Raw genomic sequence first — 22,824 nt, forward strand, 5'->3', positions numbered from 1 at the left:
TTTGCCTTACTACATATGCAGAACCTATATCAAATTGGGGATTGGGGCTGGGAAGGGAGGAAGGAAGAGAATTTGGAACTTACAGTTTTAAAAATGAATGTTAAAAGTTGTTTTTACATGTAACTGGGGAAAAATAAAATACTAAATAAATGCTCACTGACTGGCCAACTGACCTTATATTTTTAGCATTTTCTATAAGAAGTTTAGGGTGCATTTTACAATTCGGCTAATCCTTTTGGAACCTCTGTGTGTCAAGCAAGACATGTTTCTTTTTCTTTACCACATTTTAACCTGGAGAGATGAGAAAAATGCCAGCTCCCTATCTCCAGGCTAAATTATAGGCCTTTCCTTCAAGGTGCAAAGATGTAAGATGAACTGAAATTCTCATCCTCCTATCATGGATAGGCCTTTTGAGTTTCTTGACGTTTGATCAAGTCAGCAGATATCTGTCTTGAAATTCAGTTGATTTCAGTGTGTGGTGACACATCATTTTTCATGTAATGATGTCACAAGCCCACAGGACCACAACAGAATGACAGGTCATGAGGTGGCCAGTGCGCACATCTTACCCGAGACTGCTGATGCTTTCTGTAGTAGTCATTCACATTAAAATCATCGAGGTCCACTATCAGGCCCTGCTTACACATTTCGCAGGTCTTCACTGCCCCTAGTTCAGCGCCTGAAGTTAGATAAAGAATCATATGTTAACAGCGACTGTGGATAGGCTTGATTTGGGTGGATGGTATTTAGAAGGACATGCACATTATTATTTGGTGCTCTAGTGAAACTTTAAAGCTGATTTCCATACAAGTTTGATAAACTTGAACTGAGATCTACTTACAGCCTTTGTAATGAGAGTCATTATTACAAGTCTGGGGTTCAAATAAACTTTTTAAAAAGTCTGTACAGGACTAAGGAAGGAGTGAGTGCCCCTTCATGGCCAAAAGGGTATATACTCAGGTGTGGATACCACAGGCTTACAAGGATCTGAGCTAGTAAGTGAGATAGATACGTACATACATATATGAATACATATACACATGTCGCTTTCAGGCCTTAGATGGATGGCATACTTACTACATTCTACACCTACATACATATATGCATGTATGTACATATATATGTGTATATATATGTGTGTGTGTGTATATATATATATATATATATATATACATACATACATGTAGTATATTCTAATAAACCAGATTAACACTCTTCTTACAATTGCTTCCACAGATCCTTTCTGAGCCAAGTCCTTGCTTGACTTGATTCAAAGGAGCGGGGCTCAGTTCTCATCGTTGAATTTTTTCTCATTGAGAGTTCAATCATTTAGAGAATATTGTTTAGCACCGTAGATATTTTTACTTTATCAAGATAATCTTTTTCACTCCTGAAAAAATTCAATTCAATAAATATTTACTTTTAAAAATACGCTGAGATTTAGGCTTTCAGAATTATGTATGATAATTATATGTACATAAAGTTATTTATAGATAATAAAAGATATAATAAATCTTAATTCACTCAGAGGTCATCTGTCCTGGGTCCCTAAGCCTTTCAATATTTCCAGCTCTCAAGGAAGTGCCAAAGACAAGGGATCACTATTATCTCATTGCCACATCCTATGAGGTAATCCCTACCTTCACAGGCCCCACTTCAATCAGGAAAAGGATTAATTTGTCAGCCTGTTCCATGGGTTCAGGACCTCTGCCCATGCCCAGCAGAAATATGAACCCATATTCTGGCACAAGTCCAAGTCATCTACAGTAGGATCAATGTTCTGGCCTGTCTGCTCTGTGGATTTTTTGCAACTTGCTTGCTTCTTTCCCAGACTTTTAGCCTTGAGTACCTTGGACTCCCCTCTCTGCCTGATTTTCCTGGCCCCAGCTGACCTTTACTTGCCTCCCCTACCTAGCTAGACCTATTTTATCTGTTCAATCCTGTGTCTGGACTCCAGTTTTGAACCATTCTGGCTGGCTGGGTCTCATTATCACCCATAATCTGCTGTGACGCTTTGCTAATGTGCCTTATTTATGTTTTCATATGTACATATTATGCATCTACATCTACAAATGAATGCATATATCTCTAAAAATATTATGTATTTAAGGGCTACTTTAATAACCAAGTATTCCATTTGTGTGAATTATCTTTCTTTATTGATTTATCACTTACATAATAATTCTACATGAAGTTTGTGGGCCCTAGGTGTTAAAGTAGTGGATAGAATAAAATAAATTTTAGAAGTTAGAATTTTGGTGTTTAGTCATTTAGCCTTTAGTCATGCCAGACTCTTTGTGACCCCATTTGGGGTTTTCTTGTCAAAGATCCTGGAGCGGTTTGCTATTTCCTTCTCCAGCTCATTTTACAGATGAGGAAACTGAAGCAAACAGGGTTAAGTGACTTGCCCAGGGTCACACAGCTAATAAGTATCTGAGATTCGAACTCAGGAAGATGAGTCTTTCTGACTTCAGGCCCAGCACTTTATCCATTATGCCATCTAGCTGCTTCAAAGTTAGAATAGAATCTTAGAAATGAAAGGGACTTTCAGAACAGGTGGTCCTAGATGCTCCTTTCCCTCTTCCATGCGATCCTTCACCATCCTCAATGGGAGTAATAGAGTAACGGAGTCTCTAGTGACTGGGAATTCCGTCCCTATAGCAGGGGTCCCATCTATCTTTGGATATCTTGGGGTTGCTGTCTATCTGACACTAATCAGTAAAGAAAGATGCTAGTAGCATCACTTGATTTCAAGACTTTTAAGAAGTCCCACTTTCCTCACAAGCTTGGTAAAGAACGTATGTATTTAGGATGTTCTGCTGACTATGCATCTTTGTCAATATTCTAAGCAAAGAAAAACTGGGCTCTACCCTTGTTTCCCTGAATGCCTGCATGGCAAGTAGAAAGTAAGCCTACTTACAGGACTGCCTACAGGGCAGCGTGATGTGCTCTTTCTGAATTCGTCCTATGTTGTTGCCGGGCATTGGCTGCTCTCTCTCTCATACCTACCTGATGTAATCTTCACTTTGAGCCACTTTTTCAGGCACTCCTGGTGAACAAACTGCAGGCTTCCCACGCAGCCACAGGGCTCCAACAGCGGGTTGGTCGGGGAACCCCCAGCTATCTGACAGATGCGGCACAAGTCTCCCTCCTCTTCTGAATCCTCCTCTAGAAGACTAAATGGAAAACAAGCCCCATGTGACCAGGCAGCTACACTCTTGCCCATTTCCACAAATGCTAGTTCCTGGGGTATGAAATATAAAGAGAATAGACTCTCTGCTGCTCCCCACTTCATAGTAACCAGTTAACCAGTTTCCAGTCTTTACCATCAAAGGCCCACATTCAGATGTTTTGAATATTGTTGCCTTAAACTTTTGTAGTTATATATAATACTATTAAGGATTCTCAAATGTTCTTCTTTGCAGATCTAGATAGATAGATAGATAGATACAAGGCTCGACTGTGATGCCCCTCCTACAAGCTCAATGTGCTGGTGAGAAAACATAAGAGAGCTCTTTGCTTTCTGTTATTTGAAAGTAAAACAGAAAAATTGGACCTTATGTCATGTGGTGAGGGCTTTAGATTGGGTACTACCTATGTAAATCATATAGTGAGTATGAGTCTACAGAGAAGAAACAGGATTGAGGAAGGCAAAGATAAGGAGACTCTGCCCCCAAAGATATAAACTCATGGGATCTGAAAACAGGATACCAATTTACTGATAGAGGATCTATACTGGCAATGTATGTCAATATAATAAGACTAGTAGAATCTATAAAATATAAAACAGAATCTATAAAAAAGGATCAGATCACAGAATAATTAAATTAACTACCTCTTTTGGGGAAAAACTACATGGATTCTGAAAAGAGAAAATTATGCTTGAATTATCTTTGAGGTAGTAAATATGCATATGGATAAAATGGAACCAATGGAACCATTTCAGAATGCACCTAGGTTTTCAAAAAAAAATCTTTGAAAAAATTTCATGTCAAGGGTTCTGTATATGGTATACATATCACTTTTAATTCCTGTATATCAGCTGTTCTTAACCTTTTCTGTGTTGTGGGCCCCTTTGGCAATCTGACGAAGCTTACAGACCCCTTCTCAGATGAATGTTTTAAAATTTATGAAGTAAAATACATAGGATTACAAAGGAAACCAATTTTATTGAAAATTATAAAAATATTTTAAAAAGAACCAAAAGTTCATGGAGCCCAAGTTAAGAATCCTTTCTGCAGACAGTTAAATTTCACCATCTTCTTAGTGTTTCTCCAGAGCCATGGGCGATTCCCAGTGGGCTGACCTGAGGATTTCACTGAACCATGCAACTGGCAGGAGCCACAGGTGAGGGTGTGTACAGAAAGGGAAGGGATACAAAAAGACATGACTGATTGTGATTGCTGTAGGAAGCTTTTGTATAGCTCTGCATGTGAACAGAAAAGTGGCAGATGATGTTTCACTGTGAATAAATGCAAGGTAACACATTGAGGGAAAATAACCATGGGATGATGGAGTTATTGGTTGCAGCCTGGAGCCAGACACTGACATATGGTGCTGTAATCCTATACCCTCCTCTACATTTGCCTTTCCCCCAACCTTCTCCCCCTGCAATATTAAGGACATCATCGGGAAGTGTAAACAAAGTTATTCTCCTCTCCTTATATAAATTCATCCTTCACTGAAGTACTCCAGTGTCTCATCAAATCATGCAAGGCAACCTTAGGTTCTCAACCCTCCGGTGCTGGAAAGGCTTTGAATATGGGTACTGCACTAGACTGCTTTGTCATCCGAGGATGTAATCTGAGATAAAATTGAAGAGACATGAGCCAGAAATCTGGTCACCAGGTGATGATTTTTTTTTGATAAAACATCTCACCAAACCACTTATTAAAGGATGAAGGAGTGGGGATCCACTTTGGTGGAGAGAAGTATTCACACGTAAATGCAAACAAGGGTGATCAGGGGAAACTCTTGATTTACTGGACTGGGGCAGCCCTCATGGAGCTTGGGTACATGCTGTGGCTCCTTGCTGGGAAGACACAAATTCCTAATTAGTTCCCAGGGATTGGTGGGTTTTATTGAAGATAACTGGCTACTGAGTGGAAGAGTGTGGAGGAGGGGCAAGAATCTTCTGAAGGAACCTCCTCCCTCTATAGTCTAAGAAAATTTGTAAAACAAAACAAAACAAAACAAAACAGCTCCTTCCTTATCTTCTGGAACTTTGTTCCAAAACTTTCTCTCTTCTTGGACTTTCAGCAAGGTGGGGAGAAGGGATTTCTCTTCTCTCTTCCCCTTCAATCCAAGAGGCAATAAGGGCTTGCAGGAGAGATACATAGGTAGGAGAGATGCTTTGGTAGGTCTGAAGCAGGACCTAGGGTCTCTGGCTGTATTCTCGTGCCTTCACGTGAAGCACCACTTTCAGGAAGTACCTATAGCAGGACGACTAAAGGCATAGCCTGACTGGCTGAGAAACTTGGGCTATGTGTTACTTGGTTTGTGCATATCTGAGATGAATATAAAATAAGGGTCAAGTTGTTCCACAAAGGGACTATGGGGGAGAAGGGGACTATGACGAGTGTAATGGTTTTTTTTGGAGAAAAGTTCTATATTTCATGTTAATGTATGTGTTAATGCATTCCTGTGAGCAGTGATGTCCTTCTCTGGGCAGCCAGCACCCAACACAGGAATTCAGAGACTCTCAGACTCATTGGAGAGCCACCAAAGCTGGAAGTATCCATTTCCTAGGATCACTAGTCTCTGACCTGTGCGTGGAGAGGAAAATAGAAAGGCAGAAGGCAGCCAGAGACTTGAGGCCTGGCAAGCCAGGTATATATAGATCTGCTGCAGGCCACTGTGGGGGATGGAGGAAAGAAATCCCCTCTCCCCCTTGCCAGAAGTGTAAGGGAGAGAAAGTGCTGGAATAGAGACCCAAAGAAGAGAAGGGAGGAACCATTTCTACAAGTCTTCTCATAGATGGGGTGGGGTGGGGTGAGGTGGCTTTTTTGGGGGGGATGTTATTCCAGAAGAGTCCCTCCCTCCGATACAGAATTGCCAGTTATCTTCAACAAAACCTACCAATGACCAAAGAGCAATTAGGAATTTCTGTGTAATCTCATTAAGGTATATGTACCTCAAGCCAGGGACCAGAGCACATGGACCAGCTCCATGGCAGGTAGTGGGGGTAGTACACCAATCAAGAAAGTCAGGGCTTTCTCTGATTATATCTACAATTATATACTGTGGACAAATACATATCTAAAACTATGGTGCATCTGGGACAGTGTGTGTGCTTTTGGCTATTGTCCCTGAAGAAATCTAATGAAACTAGACAAAGTCCACAGAGAAGAAGTTACAGGGATTAGTGGAGATAGTTGTGAAAATCAACTAAGAAGATTAAGACTTTTCCCTGAAAAGATGAAAATTGAGAGATCCATAAAATCATTAAAGACATGGCCAAAGGGATGATAAATTGGCTTAATTAACAAATCCTGGCTGACTACATCTAGGGGTTATCCCTTGAAGCTAGAAAAATAAGGTTGGTACAATCAGACTATTACATTGTAGAAGGGTAATAAAGTCATTACATATATATGTGTGTGTGTGTGTGCATACATATACACACATACACACACATATATACACACATATGTGTATGTGTATAAATATGTATATATGTATCTGAGTGTATATTAGGCTGAGAGGGAAGGGGTGGAGGAACAAGAATTTATATAGCATCTATTATGTGATAGACACTGTGGTAAGTGATTTTAAAAAACAAATATCTCATTTGATCTTCACAGTAACTCTGTGATGTAGGTACTATTATTATTCACATTTTACATTAGGGGAAACTGAGGCAAACAGCATTTAAGTGACTTGCCCAGAGTCATACAACTAATGTTTGGGGCCAGGTCTGAACTCTTATTTCCTGACTCTAGGCCTAGTGCTCTATCTACTATACTATTAGCTGTCTCTGAGAATGTTAACACCTTCAAAAAAGTTCAGAAAAATTAATGGAACGTGGATCCATAAATCTTGGTGAATTATAGAAAACATATCTCATTTTTTTTCTTAAATCCCTGCTCACTTTCCTTAGAACTGAATCTTACCTTGTAACAAAGAAAAAGAGTTAAGCAAAAAGACCTGAAGGAGTATCAGCATCTCAATGTGTATACAACGTTATTGCCTAGTGATCTCCTATCCCCCTCTGCTAAGAGAAGAGAGATAAGCACTATTATCTGCTCTCCAGGATCATCACAGTTTTCCTGGTTCTCTGACTCTGGTTTCCTTGTAATGATATTTCCATGTATGTTGTTACAGTCATTGTCAATCAAATTCTTCAGGTTCTGCTTATTTCATTCTGCATCAGTTTGTACGAACCTTCCCATGTTTCCCCTCTTGAATTCCTCCTATCGGTTATTTCATACTGCACAGTATTATCCTGCTACATTTACATACCACGATTTATTTGGCCATTTCCCACTCAATCGGCATCACCTTTGCTCCCAGTTCTTTGCTAAAATGACTAGAGTACTATTCTGACTAATGTGCTTCCTATAGGCTCTTACCGCACTGGGGTATGTGGCCAGAAGGGAGATCTGTGAGTCAAAGACAGTGGCCAACTGAGTCACTCTTCTCACATAATTTCAATATTATTTCCAGAACAGTTAGACCAATTCATAGCTCTACTAACAACATATTAATGTGTGTATCTTGCCACATCCTCCCCCAATATTGACTATTATCTCTCTTTGGTCACTTTTGTAAATTTGCAGGTTGTGAGATGAAACCTCAGTGATGTTTTAGTTTGCATTACTCGTCATTCTTATTGACTGGGTACACATCATATGGTCATACAGAGCATATAATTTTGCTTTTGAAAGCTGTTCATCCCTAACTTTGGAAGCTGAACCAATGAGGCCCTTCCATAATATTTACCTTTGTATCACTGCTAAACTGAATACTGAGCTAGATGGAGTCGTGACACTGTCACTGTCTATGCATGTGAGCCTACTTCAGATTAGGTGTCAGCAATATAACCATAAGCCCAAACCCATTTCTTAACCTTGTAAGGGAACCCGAAACACTAAGTGATGATATTGGGCAGGGGAGATCTGTTCTACTTTCTAAGCATCTTTTCTCTTCCTTCCTTCCTTCCTTCCTTCCTTCCTTCCTTCCTTCCTTCCTTCCTTCCTTCCTTCCTTCCTTCCTTCCTCTCTCTCTCTCTCTCTCTCTCTCTCTCTCTCTCTCTCTCTCTCTCTCTCCCCCGCCCCTCTCTCTCTTTCTTCCGTTAACTTGCCAATCTCTCATTCCAAAACATTTTTAACAAGGAAAACACTTCTAAACAGTACCAAAATTGAAAGTTCAACAGTTGATATATGCTTAAAGTTATATTAATATTAGACACAAGTCTGATCCTCAGCTCAATAGAATCTGAGTCATCTCTGTGAAAAATTGTGAAGTAAGTGTTTGGTTCCTTCTCAGCCACCTCTTTCTGCATCCCTCCTTCCTGAACCCCAGCACTTGTCTGCCCAAGGACTGCCATCCCCAAGCTGCCTTACATTCCACAATTACTTTCCTCTTCCTTTTTTCTGTACCTCATTAAAACTCTCATTCCTTTAGTCTCTGGATCTCACCTGTCAGTAAGAAAATAGCTTTAGAAACTAATTCATATTGAGATTTCCCATGACAGTAGCTTACTATGTCACCTCTCCAACTAGTATATGTACATTTTAAAAGAAAACATTTGTTATAAGGAATGAATCCTTCCTAGTAGAATTTCAAATAGTATAGTACTTGGAGGAGGTATTTTTGAACAGGGGGTGCTTTCAGTCTCTTAGGAATGGATAGTCTTTAATGTAATTTAATTTAAAATGGGAAAACATTGCTCTTAACTATAATGGATCCTATTCCATACTTAGTTATCAAAACAGGGGAGAGCCCTGATGAGTGTGAAGAAAGCAAACATTTTGGCATGGACTATTACTGACATCAAGAGACTGACACCTATCAAAGCTGGCTGAGGAGCAAATGTGAATGTATATTCTTTTGGATTGCTCCTTCCTTATTCTCCTAGTTCTGGTCCATCATTTCTGAATTTCCCTATTCACAAACAAATTTGATTTTTGTCTGTCTGGATATAAGTGGCTGATAGATGTGTACTACATAAAGATAGGAGAAAAGGGGAGGGGTACTATATTTTTACTAATTAAAAATAAGAGGTAATTACTATTTGGGAGGGTCTATCTCAAACCTTTTCCTCCATCCTCACTGACTGCAAATTTATCAGAACCTTTGTCACTGGAAAATATCCCAGTCAAAAACATTTCTTTTTGTAGGCATATGCTACCAAAATTCCTGAGTTAAAATGGATTTACCATATAGCCATATGATAAAGATGTGTTAAAATTATGCCAATTAACCATGTAGTTAATCTAGTTCACAATTTTGCTAATATAGATATGATTAAAGAATTTACATTATTTTAAAAATGTATTATTCATTTATTTTGAACATTGTTTTCTTTTTAAATTTTGAGCTCCAAATTCTTTCCCTTCCTCCCCATCTCCCCCTTCCCTACTGAGAAGGCAAGCAATATATCAATTATACATGAGAAATCATGTGAAACATATTTCTATATTAGTCATATTTTTAAAAAAGCAAGAAAAATAGAGAGAATTATACTTCAATTTGCTCTCAAGGTTCATCACTTCTCCCTCTGCAGGTGGATAGCATTTTTTCATCATGAGTCCTTTAGAATGGTCTTGGATTATTGAGTTGATCAGGGTAGCCAAGTCTCTTACAGTTGATCATTACAACCTTGCTGTTACCATGGCACAATGATCTCCTGGTTATTCTCACGTCATTTTGCATCAGTTCGGATAGGTCTTGCCATATTTTTCTGAACCCCATCCCTTACTTTGTCATTTCCCATAGCACAATAGTCCTCCATTGCAATCATCTTGCACAAATTGTTCAGCCATTTCCCAATTGATGAGAATTCCTCAATTTCCAATTCTTCACCACCACAAAAAGAGCTGATATAAATAATTTTGTACATAAGAGTCCTTTTACTTTTTCTTTGATCTCTTTGAAATATAGAGCTAGTAGTGGTATTCTTGGGTCAAAGGGTATACACAGTTTGATAGCCCTTTAGGCACAGTTCCAAATTATTCTCCAGAATGGTTGGATCAGTTCACTACTCCACCAACAATTCATTAGTATATCTATTTTTCCTTCATCCCCTTTAGCATTTGTCATTTCTGATAGGTGTGATACCTCAGAGTTGTTTTCATTTGCCATTCTCTAATTAGTAAGGACTTAGAGCATTTTTTCATTTGACTTTAAACAGCTTTGATTTCTTCTGAAAACTTCCCATTTATATCCTTTGACCATTTATCAATTAAGGAATGGATCTTATTTTTATAAATTTGACTCAGTTCTATAATCAGTATATATTTCAGAGATGAGCCCTTTATCAAAGAAACTTGCTATAAAAATGTTTAGTATTAGTTCATTGTCTATAGTACTTTTTAGTAAAATGTGGCTTACCTTTTAATTAGGTTTTTTTTGCTTTTGCTTTTTTTGAGGTCATGATTATTACCCCTGCCTTTTTTCCTTCAGCTGAAGCATGTTAAATTCTGTTCCACCCTATATTCTGTGTGTGTGTCCTTCTGTTTTAAGTATGTCTCTTGTAAATAACATACTGTTAGATTCTGGTTTCTAATTCATTCTGCTATCTGCTTCTGTTTTATGAGTGAGCTTATCTCATTCACATTCACAGTTATGATTAATGTGTATTTCCCTGTATCCCATTTTCTTCTGTTTCTTCTTTTTCATCCTGTCCCTCCACAAAAGTTTATTTTGCTTCTAACCACTGCCTCCCTTAACCTGCCCTCCATTCTATCATCTCTCCCCCCATCCTTTGTTTTATCCCCCTCCCCTCCAAATCTGCTATCGGGTAAGTTATATTTCTATACACAAATGAGTGTGTGTGTATACGTTCTTCCCTCTTTGAAACAATTCTGATGAAAGTGAAGTTCAACCATTGCTCACCCACCCCCATTTTCCCTTCCACTGTAAAAGCTCTTCCTTGGATACCTCTTTTTGTGAGAAAATTTTCCCCATTCTATCTCTCCCTTCCCCCTTCTCACAGTGTACCTCTATCACCCCTTCATTTTTTAGAGATCATTCCAGCAGAATCAACTCATATTCATACCATCTGTCTATGCAAACTTCTTTTAACTGAACTAATAATGATGAAGTTCTTAAGAGTTATATGTATCTTCCTCCTATTCAGAAATGTAAACAGTTTAACTTTGTTTAGTCCTTTATGAGTACTCTTTTATTTTATCTTTTTATGCTTCTCTTGAGTTTTGTGTTTAAATGTCAAATTTTCTGTTCATTTCTGGTCTTTTCATCATAAATGCTTGAAAGTCTTCTATTTCATTAAATATCCATTCCCCCCCCCCAAGGACTATACTCAGTTTTGCTGGGTAGGTGATTCCTGGTTGTAATTCTAGCTCCTCTGCCCTCTGGAATATCATATTCCATGTCTATCACTCCTCCTTTGATGTAGAAGCTGATAAATCTTGTGTGACTATGGCATCACGATATTTGAATTGTTTCTTTCTGGCTGCTTGAAGTATTTTCTCTTTAACCTGGGAGCTCTGAAATTTGGCTATAATGTTCCTGGGAGTTTTCATTTTAGGATCTTTTTCAGGAGGTGATTGGTGGATCCTTTCCATTTCTATTTTATCCTCTGTATCCAAGATATCAGGGAAGTTTTCCTTGATAATTTCTTGGAAGATGAGGTCTAAGGCTCTTTCTTTGACCATGGCTTTCAGGTAGTCCAATAATTCTTAAGTTACTTCTCCTTGATTTATTTTCCAGGTCAGTTGTTTTTCTAGTGATATATTTCATATTTTTTTATTTTTTTCCCATTCTTTTGACTTTGTTTTATTGTTTCTTGATGTCTCATGGAGTCATTACCTTCCATTTGACCCATTCTAATTTTTAAGAAATTATTTCCTTCAGTGAGATTTTAGACTTCTTTTTACCATTAGGCTAATTCTGTTTTTTAAGGTGTTATTTTATTCAGTATTTTATGCCTCTTTTACCAAACTATAAATTCTCTTTTTATAATTTTCTTTTATCACTCTCAATTCTATTTCCACTTTTCCCCTCTACCATTCTTATCTCTTTAACTTTTCCAGAATTCTTGTTGGGCTTGGATTCAATTAATATTCTTCTTTAAGGTTTTGTTTGTAGCTATTTTAACATTGTTGCCTTCTTTTGAGTTTATGATTTTGTCTTCCCTGACACTGTAGTACCTTTTCATGGTCAAATTATTTGTTATTTGCTCATATATCCAGCCTATTTCTTGACTTTGAGCTTTATACTAAAGTTGGGCTCTGCTCAGTGTGGAGACACAGTCTCAAGCTTCAGGCTTTTTTATGCTGCTATTTTCAGAGCTAGTTCTGGGGATTTGCAAGTTTTTGGTGCTTCCAAGGTGGTGTGATCCTGGGAGAGGTATGGTTCCTGATCCCCTGGTCTGCACTCTGGTCTTTGCCCAGGAAGGGCCCCTGGTCTCCTGCAGCCACAAGTGTTAGCATTTTCTTTGCCTTGCTCCCTTGTGAACAACCCCCTTGCTCAAGTTCTACACTGGAACTGCGACTCAGAAATACATACAGGCAATAGAGTTGCCAACCACTGCCAGACCTACCCAGTGCCAACTGTCTGACCCCCTACTGTCTCTGGGCTTAGAAATTCTGAAGTTGCTACTGCTACTGCTGCTGAGGCTTCTGTTGCCATGTGTATGGGCTCTGGACAGGCTTCTACCTTGGTGATACAAACTTCTCTTGCCAACCTCTCAAGTTTTCTTAGGCCAGAAAAAGGTCTCACCCTGACCCTTTGTTAGCTCTGCTGCTCCCAAATTTGATTTGAAGTGTTATTTTAAGGTTGTTGGGGGGAAATGTTGGGAGAGTTCAGCTGGGTTGCCTCTAATCTTGGCTTAGCTCTCCCCCGAATTCACATTTTAAAAGGAGAATTCCAGACTGACAAGACATGCTCAATTCACAGTAAAAAGGAATCGTAAGAAAAATGCATATTGTGACTTCCAAAAGGCAGCTGAGTGAAAAGTTATTTATAAATCCAATTTCACCACATCACCTCAAAAAAGTTAGAAACTCACACCAAGTTAATGTTTAAATGTGGCTAAAAGAAGAGTGAAAGAAAAAATTCCTCACCGAAAAAAAAAGAAAATAGCAGAGAGACTGAGGCAATGAGCAAACAATGAAAACTTTTTAAAATACAATGAAGAAAAGCTATTGGAGTAAGAGAATGGAAGTTTAAAATTCCAGAAGAAGAAACTAATTCTATGATAACTACAATTAGAGCTCCAGACAAAGAAAATGGAATGGCCCCAAGAACCCTAAGTGGTTGGAAGGCCTAAAAAAAAGAACTGAAGGAAAAAATAAGTAATTAAATTATAGCTCTTAATGAAAAACTCAAAAGAAGAACTGATCATATACAATGGAAGCTAGAAAACAATAGCAAGACAATGAACACCCTGGAACAAAGACTAGAGAAGATAGAGTCCAAAATTCAGTAATAGAAAAAAAGATTATTAGAACAAAATCAAAAGCTAGCAAAATTGAAAGTATATGATACATCTGTAATTTTTTTAAAAAGCTGGAGAGAAAATATAAGAATTGCTGGCTTCCCAGAAACATAAACTATAGATCGCATTTGAATAAGTCATAAAAGAATTTGCCTAAAAGGGCAAATTACGATCAAGTGAATCCAAAGCATAATATAGGAGATGGATCCCTAGTTTAACTCATGCATAAATGTTTCTGCTAATGTACCAGAACATCCAGGTCAAAGAAAAGTATTACAAATAGGTAGGAAAAGACAGAATAGGCAACAAGGAACTCTTGTAAGAACTATGTACCACTACTCATCATTGATGAGAAATTAAAGAAAAGAATGAAGTATTTCATGCTCAAAACAAAGGAAAATAGCTTGTACCTAAAAACAACTGGACAATTTTGAAAGTAATATGTAAAATTTATCATATACATAAAAGGTAAGCATTATAAGAATGGTAATTCACATTTTCATATAAATTCTTTTTTTATGTTCAGCTGTGCATTTGGAAATGCTTTCTTTTGGCATTTAAATTCAGTGTAAAAATTTTTTTAAAAGATCAAATATCAGTATGTCAGTCTAATGTAGAGTGTAGTGTATGAAAGGAAGTAATAGAAAGGTAGGTTTGAGATAAACTGTGTAGGGTTTTAAATGTCAGAGGGAGAAGGTCTGTATTTTATCCTAGAAGTAATAGGGAGCTACTGGAGTCTAGTAAGCGGGAAAGTAACATAGTCAGACTTATGCTTTATTATGCACTATTATAATAGAACTCTATTTTTCTGTATTTCATGGTATCTTTATAAAATGTGATAATTTTCCAGGGCAAAAGCTCACAAAAAGGGAAATATTGCATGTATCATTTATAGAACAGAATCTAATAAAAACTGTAATAAAAAAGGTAACTATGAACAAAGGACACAGATTTTAATGGAAATAAAATAATGTTATCCTAATTAATGAGTGAGTCAAAGGACAAATCATATAAACAAACAATTACATTAAAGGAAGAATAATATAATGAAACAACACCTCAAAATTAGTGGGATACAGCTACAGTAGTCTTTAGAGGAAAATTTTTCTCTTTGAACATTTATGTTAACTGGGTAAATGAGCTCACACCTTTAAATTTTTAGAAAACCAACAAATTGATCATTTCTAAGTGAGTAAAAGAGAAGATAATTTGAAAACCAAAGAAGAGATAAACAAAGTAGGAAATAAAAATTATGAAGTTAATACAAAAATCAGATGTTTTCTTTTCTAGAGACCAAAAACAAATCAGTAAACCATAAGCTAATTTGATTTTGAGAGAGAGGAAAAACCAAATTATCAGAAAAAAGAAAGAATTCGCAAGTAGAAAAGAAATAAATAACATTACTAGAAACTACTATACCTAATTATATGTCAAAAAACTGAAAACTTGAGTGAAATGAATATTCATAAAAATCTAAAATGCTCAGATCAACACAATATGAAAAAGAAAATCTAAAGAACTTCTCATAAGAAGAAATAGAGCAAGCCATAAATGAACCCCTAAAAGGAAAAGGTAAAAAAAACCCTCTGGTCCAGATGGATTTATAGGTTAATTCTGTCAAATATTTGAAGAAATTACTCTTTATTATATAATGCATTCTCAAAAATAAGGAAACACTTTGCTAAATTTTTACTATGATTTAAATATAGTCTTGATACTCAAACCAAGAAAAGAAAGAAAGAAAAAAGAAAAAAACCATATAGTAATTTGCTAGGTATTGTTCTAGGTACTGGGAATACAGAGGCAAAGATGAAACAATTCATACCCTCAAAGCATATACATTCAATTGAGGGTTGGAGGTAGGTGGAGACAACACATACATATTATAAGCATGTAAAATATTTTAAAAATAAATACAAGATTTTTTTCCCTGGGGAAGTTTAACTGATAGTTGGGGATCATTGTATAGAAGGTATTATGTGAGCTGAGCTTTGAAACAGAGATTGTAAGAGGCAGAAGTGATGAAGGTGTGCATTCTTGGCATGAGAGACAGGAAGGGCAAAGGCATTGAGATACAAGACATACTGTTCTATGTGGAGAATACTAAGATGGCTAGTTTGACAGGATCATAGGGTAGGAGGAGGAGAGTACTATATAATAGAAACTAGAAAGCCTAGTTTGTGAAGGTCTTTAAATGCCAAACAAAGTTGGAATCAAGAAAAAAATTAAGATAATTAAGAGCTTCAATAAAGTAGCAAGAAAAAAAATAAATCCATGCAAATTATCAGTTTCTCTGAATATTCTTTAAAAAAAATCCAGGAGGAAGAGATAAGAAGAGATATTCCACGTAAAATAAACTAGATTAAATATCTGGGGAATGACCAACCAAGACACATACAAAAACTATAAAAACAGCACTACTATAAAATAATTATTACAAAAAAGAATATCCTAATAATTAAAGAGATATTATATTCAACGTCTATGTTTGGGCCTCACTGATCTAATAAACATGATGCTACTAAGCAATACTCTACAGATTTAGTACTATACACAATCACATTACCAAGGGAATTAGACAAAATAATATTTAGAGGATTCATTTGGAAGAATAAAAAAATCAAGACTATTAAGGAACTCAATGAAAAAAATAGGAAGGAGGGTAGTTTTGTGCTACCAGATCTCAAACTATAGAGGAGTATTATCAAAACTATCTGGTACTAGCTAAACAGCTGAATAGCCTAGATAAGCAAGACCTAGAAATAAATGCACACAGTGAACTAGTATTTGATTTACCGAAGAACACATAATACTGGGAAAGTAACCATTTGACAAGAATTGCTGAGAAAACTGAAAAGCAGTCTGTCCCAAAACAGGGTTAGCTCAGTGTCTTATACTTTATAGTATATTAAATTGCAAATAAAGAGTTGAAATATAAAATGTCATACTATAAAAAAATTTGAGAAGAATAGAAAGTTATTATGGATAAGGGCAGAACTAATAGCAAGACTTGGGGTAGAAAAATTCCAGAGGACATACTACAGTGTTGAGAATATAAAATTAAAAGCTTTTACAGTAATAAAATCAAAATGAAAAATAGATTGAAGAGAAAAATCTTTGAATTAAATATTTGATAAAAGCTGGAAATCCACAATTCATATGTGGTCTTTGACACAAATATATGGGATTAAAAGCCACATCACAAAGTTGTCAAAGGAGATGAACAAACATTTTTCAAAAGAACACAAACTATCAGCAGCCCATTGAAAGTGTTCAGAATTAATGATAATCAGAAAAATGCAAATATAACCAAATCTAAAGTATCCTTTCGTATCCCTTAAGCTAGCAATGATGCTAAAAGTTTAAAAAAATGAGGAAAAGTTTGCTAGAGGGGGCAGGTGAAGATTTTTTTAAATCCCATCTGCTGATTTTATCAGTGTAGCAAGCAAGCTCTGGGCAAGGAATTCTCCCTACCATTGCAGAGTGGCAGCTTGTCAATTTATGGTCTTAGAAAGTAGCTGTTAAATGACTCGCCCATGATCACACAAGTAGGATGCATTAGGGGTGGGCCTTGAAACCAGGTGTTTCTGACTCTAAGTTCTGCTCTGTATTCTCTGTCTTTCACCTTATAAGCCTATATGAAGACTGGGACACTAATTCACTGTCGGGGCAATTGTGAATTAGTTCACTCATTCTGGAAAACAATTTTGGATTTATGAAGGAATAAATTGTTTATACCCTTTACCCACTAATCCCACTACTGGGAATGCATCCGAAGGATATTATCAACAGTAAGGTCTGCAAGCACAAAGGTTTCCATGTCTACCATTATTTGTGATAATCAATAGTTTAGCAGCAAAAATAGGTGCTCAGCAATTGAAGAATGCTGCAAAAATGTTGAAATATGAACAGCTGATAGTTAATAATAATAATAGCTAAAATTAATATAGCACTTTAGGGTTTGTAAAGAGCTTTACATATACTACCTCATTTGAAAGTAATGGATTTTACTGTGTCAAGGAATGACAATATTTTAAGAATTCACAGCAAAGCCTGTGTGAAGTAATGCAGAGTGAAAGAAACAGATCCAAGAGAATCCTATATGTGGGTATATGTATGTACAAAATGACTTTAATAACATAAATAAAATCAGCATTAGAAGACAGGAAAACTGGACAATAACAAGGTTCATGTCGTATCAGGCTGTGTAAGTGAAAGGTACCTCCTCTTTGAGGTTAATAAACAACAAACTCTCGGCTAATGTACTTTTGAGTATTGATAGGGAAATGTCTGTTCAAAACAAAATTTGTCAAAACTTTATTTTTAAAAAGGAAAAACAGGAGTAATAGTTTTTAAACTGAAAACATTTAAACATGCTAATAACAGCCCATTCAATTGAAGATACCCTAAAATCTGCTCATAAGACCAACAAAAAGTTCTTATAATGATCTTACCCTCTTTTCCCTATGCTTGAGAAAAAAGGCACATGAAAATAGAAGTGGTTAAAACAGTATGGGGCACTTTAAAATGTTGAGGTAACTGTGATAACATTTTGGGAAATTTTTACTTGTTTGGAAGGTTCAAATTCTAGAGCAACCAACTGGCTTAATCCTACGGGGAAATTCTCAGCTGAATGAGCTCCCAGTCTTAGAGGAAAGCAGCTTTTTCAATAAAAAAAAATCTTCGTTCCTAATTGTTTAAACCCCTTGAAAGAGGAGTAGTTTATTGAATGGAGACAATAGTCAGGAACCCCTTAGTCTGGCTATTTTGTCTTTTTCAGAAGATGTCAGAATATTTGAAGAATAATCATTTCAGGAACACTGAAAAATTAGCAAGCTGAACTGCTAAAAGTGCTGATTTAAAATAATTTCCCCTCATGAATCCCAAGATCAAAAAAATGAAACCCATACTCTTATAACAAAGAATCATTTGAGGATCAAGGAAATTCTATAAATCATTGTAATTTCCATACAACTCTCCAGTTAAAAAATACTATATAACTCTGGTAAAGCTAGGACAAAATTACTTGTATAAAATGATGAAAACTCCTCACCTCTCTTGCAGTTTCTTCAGTTTGTCAGGATCTGCCTTTGTCTGATAACTCTCCTTTGCATTTATGGAGTTAGAATCTGTCATTCTATTTTCAGCTTCAATTTGGTTTGGTAAATCAGACACTGCAAAGAAAGTAAAAGGTATTTCCTCTTGTATAGGCTCTGCCATATGCAGATGGCCTCTGAAGTTCATCCTTAATTGAGAAGAGCTCGGAGGATCCACTGAAGATGAGCCATCCTGTGAATTATCTAAGACATCTTCAGTATTTAGTAGAGTCTCAGGTGGTTGACTTGTTAAGTTCTTCTCTTCAATTTCCTTGACATAAAATTCAGATGCATTGTCTATTGGTGATGAAGTATCTTGATTTTCAGAAGTGGCAGATGGATTTCGACTTCTAATAGGCGATAAAGGTCGGCGAACATTAAACCTTGAGTTTCCTTCTGCATCCGAGCCCTGAAGCGCAACAGGGGTCAAGGACAAGTTTGCTTGGACCTCAGCTCGCTGTGCAGAATGGAGTAATGATCTTGGGGTGTTATAAGATGAATTCAGTAATGGTCTATGAGCTGTTGACCTATTAGGAGGAAAGCAATCAAAAGAATTCCTAGGACTGTTTCCATAGGATTGCCTATCTCTATTATAAGTATGGTTCCCAGGCCTAGTTTCCACAAAACTACAATCATTGGGTAAAGTCTCTATATTAATACAACTGTCTTGTCTGTTTTCACCTTTAATACCCCACAAATTAAATGAGGTTTTCTCTCCTTCGTCATCAACACAGTCACTTTCCTTAGTAGAATGGCCATCAGGGTTTTTATGATCTCGAGGCAGCCTTTGTCCTAACAAGGACTGTTCAAGAGCTGAGTCCATCACATTACTTTTTCTCAATGAGCGATGAACAGTTTCATTTCTTTTTAATGGACTAGGTCTGCTATTTTCAAGGTCCTCTTCAGAGTTCTGGTTTTCAACCTGAATTCCTAATATCCTGCCAAATCCGATATTCTTGTTATTGAAAGGAGAACACGGCGGTTGTATACCAGCAAGTAGAAATTCTTCTTCTAAATTAGTAATATCCTCAGTGTCTTCATTTCCTCCGATAGAATTAACTGTGTTTAATTCTAAAAAGGGGTAAAAGTCTTCATCTCTGAACCTAACTGATGCCCTTCTTGGTTGCACTGTGCTAGTAGATGTAAGGGATGGTACACTGGATTCACCCAATGCCTGGGAACCATTTGCTCCTTGGAAAGACGGTGAGAGAGGTAAAGATGGTTGAGCTGGGGAGAGAGCAGTCCAGTCTTTGGAGACTTTTTCGGGTGTTTTTTGATCTGCATTTAGTTGTGAAGATGGAACTAAGTTTCTTCTCTCTCGAGTTTGCCTCTTCATCTTAGAATCATTTGACCACACATCTTGTTGCACTACTGAATCTGTAAAGACCAAATCACATTTTGTCAAAGTTGATTCTGAGCGAATGACCTTTTTTTTAAAGAAAAAAAAAGCAATAGACTTTTGCATTTTCATATGATCCTTGGAAAATAAATGCCTGAAGAGAATACATGTAGTAAAAATGGAATTGGGAAGATAGGTCTAATACATAGTTGTCTGACCATACTATAGATGCTATGACGTTTCTGTATTGGTGAAGTGTGGGGCAATGCGTACAAACAGCAATCTTTGGGTGCTCCTAGTCATACCTTTAGAGCTGCTAGGCATGGAAATTAATTCCAGAGTAGCAACACTAATAATATCTGATATCTATAGTCGCTTTAAATATATTATCTCACTTGAGCCTTAAAAACAACCCTGTGAGTTAATTACAATAGGCATTATAATTCCCATTTTACCAATGAGGACACTGAAGCTAAGAGAGGTTACATAGCTTGTCCGTGGTCACACATGCCAGAGGTGGACTTTGATCTCAGGTCTTTCTGATTGTGATAGGAGCAGCAGTTTCCTGACACAACTTCCCTGGCACGGCTTCCTCACCCTATGCAACCTGATTGGCCCCAGCTTCCCTGATATAGCTTCCTGCTCTGGGGGGAATAATATGCCCCAAGCTGCATGTAGCTGGGGTATCTCAGACTTGGTAAGTGCCTGAGATCACATGAGCTACCATATCCTGATTACTTACTGACCAGACACAGTTTCCAGATGGAGATAAGAAAAGCTAAGTGCCACTGTATCCTTGCTATATGAGGACAAAGTCAACGACACCTTTGTTAAATGATCAGTGACATAGTGTGCAAATGCCTCTCCCATCCCAATGTCAGACTTGAACTATGAAGGTACTGGCTTTAGAACCTCACCTACAATACCCACTCCAAGTCCAGGACTCCAGCAATTAGGCCACTGCTTCCCTTAGTCCAGAGAAGAGTCAAAAAAGCCAGTCCAGTCCCAGGCTTTGTGTGGGCAAGAGGGGACTACACATGGGATGACAGGCAAACTTCTCAGTACTGGACATTCCAGTACTCACCAGAAAGAAACGTGTCCTCTCCAGGGAATGCCATGCACCACACTCATGTATTGTCTCAGGTGTTACCTTGACCTGAATTTCTTAAATAACTTCCCTGCACAGCATTGCGAGGGGACAAAAAGAAGTAGACAGCCTAGTCCCTGTCTTCCAGAAGCTTCCAATCAAGATGAGATATACAAACATATAAGAAACAGCTACATAATATAAACAAATTGTAGACAGTAAATACAAACTGAACTTAAGTGCTATGGAATATAGCCAGAATGTGCATGGGGGGAAGTTAGTTAAAAAAACAAAACTTCTGGAAACCTGTGTCTAAGGTTCTGGTAATTCTGGAACGTTGGATACAAATGAAAATCATTTTAAAGCCCCATGGTGGTAAACAAAAATATTAATAATGACAATAACTCTCATTTATATAGCATTTTATAGCCTACAAAGTTGCTCCCTCACAGCAAGCAGTACAAGTATTAGCACATACATTTTACACATAATGCCTGATCTCCAGAAACACTAAGAATTCTGACTCTGGAGCCCCTTGCTTTTCCTAGGTTCTGTGGGGGTTATTTTGAGCAATCATTTTTACAGAGCATAACCCAAATCCTTAGCAATGAAATAGTCTTTATTTATAGTACATGCAAAGCACAAGTCCAATAACCAAGCATTTAATTATGACATAAAGCAAGACATATATGGGGAAATAAAACTATTTTCTGTTCTCATACACTAGTAGGTGTGATTCCTTTATAGGTCATATGAGGGTTATGATCTAATCTCTCCAATGTCTCTAACCTTCCAACAGAGAAGAAAAGGAGCAGGGCCACTTCAGAATGCATAGCCCTACGGCAAAAACTTAAGGTTCAGTATCATGTGACGCAGAAATCTCTTCCAGCAGACCACAATTTGCTGAAGCCTCTTAGTTAGGTTCCCACGTCATCAGAATTCCACTAGATTCTGGGGATTCCTAGAGCACGGCAGCAGCCCCCTGGGCACTCCCCCTCCCAGCTTTTTCACCTGGCCTCTCTATGTTTATTGGCCCCTCGGCTCTGGCAGCCTGTATTTTCATGTCGGCCCCCCCCCCGCCACACAGCCAGCTCTCTCATATTTCTTTTTTTCCAGCTTCATAGTTTGTCATTTGGCAAAGTCTCCCAGGAATCTGACATCCCGAAGCTTCCCCCCCCCCCCCATAACGAGTGGCGGTGATGGCAGGAGCAGCACTAGTAGATAACACCCTTCATGTGGCATTTTAAGGTTCATAAAACTCTTCACATGTGGATTTCATTTGATCTTCAAAACAACCTTATTGGGCAGGTGCTGTTACTATGCCCATTTTACAGATGAGGACATTGAGGATGAGGAGTTGAGTGACTTATACAGGATCACACAGATAGTAAGGGTCTGAGGCAGGATTCAAACTCAGGTCTTCCTGACTCCAAGTCCAACAGTCTTGAAACTGTGCTAAAGAGCTCCGTGATAAACACAACACACCCCAGTCACATAAAAATGAGACAATTGTGTTTCTCAGAGTTCTGCCCAAGACTGTGCACAAAGCCTAAGTGTTAGAGCCAATACTTAAATTCAGTGTTTCTGGATTATAAGGATTGCAAACACTAGAGTTTCTGCCATACCAACCTGCCTCTCTAAATAATAAAATACATATGAATAACTATGTAAAATAAAA

General features: G+C 37.4%; 1 protein-coding gene across 1 annotated transcript in view; it reads right to left on the reverse strand.

The window, feature by feature from the left end:
- Positions 1-22,824, reverse strand: part of MARCHF10 (membrane associated ring-CH-type finger 10) — a 218,170-nt gene that overhangs the window by 54,147 nt on the left and 141,199 nt on the right. Inside the window, 3 exon segments of the mRNA XM_036755641.1 lie at positions 570-679; positions 3,010-3,176; positions 18,678-20,097. Of these exon segments, the coding sequence (XP_036611536.1) occupies positions 570-679; positions 3,010-3,176; positions 18,678-20,097 (1,697 nt within the window).

Source organism: Trichosurus vulpecula, chromosome 4 (genome assembly GCF_011100635.1).
Source record: "Trichosurus vulpecula isolate mTriVul1 chromosome 4, mTriVul1.pri, whole genome shotgun sequence".
Classification (NCBI taxonomy): Eukaryota; Metazoa; Chordata; class Mammalia; order Diprotodontia; family Phalangeridae; genus Trichosurus; species Trichosurus vulpecula.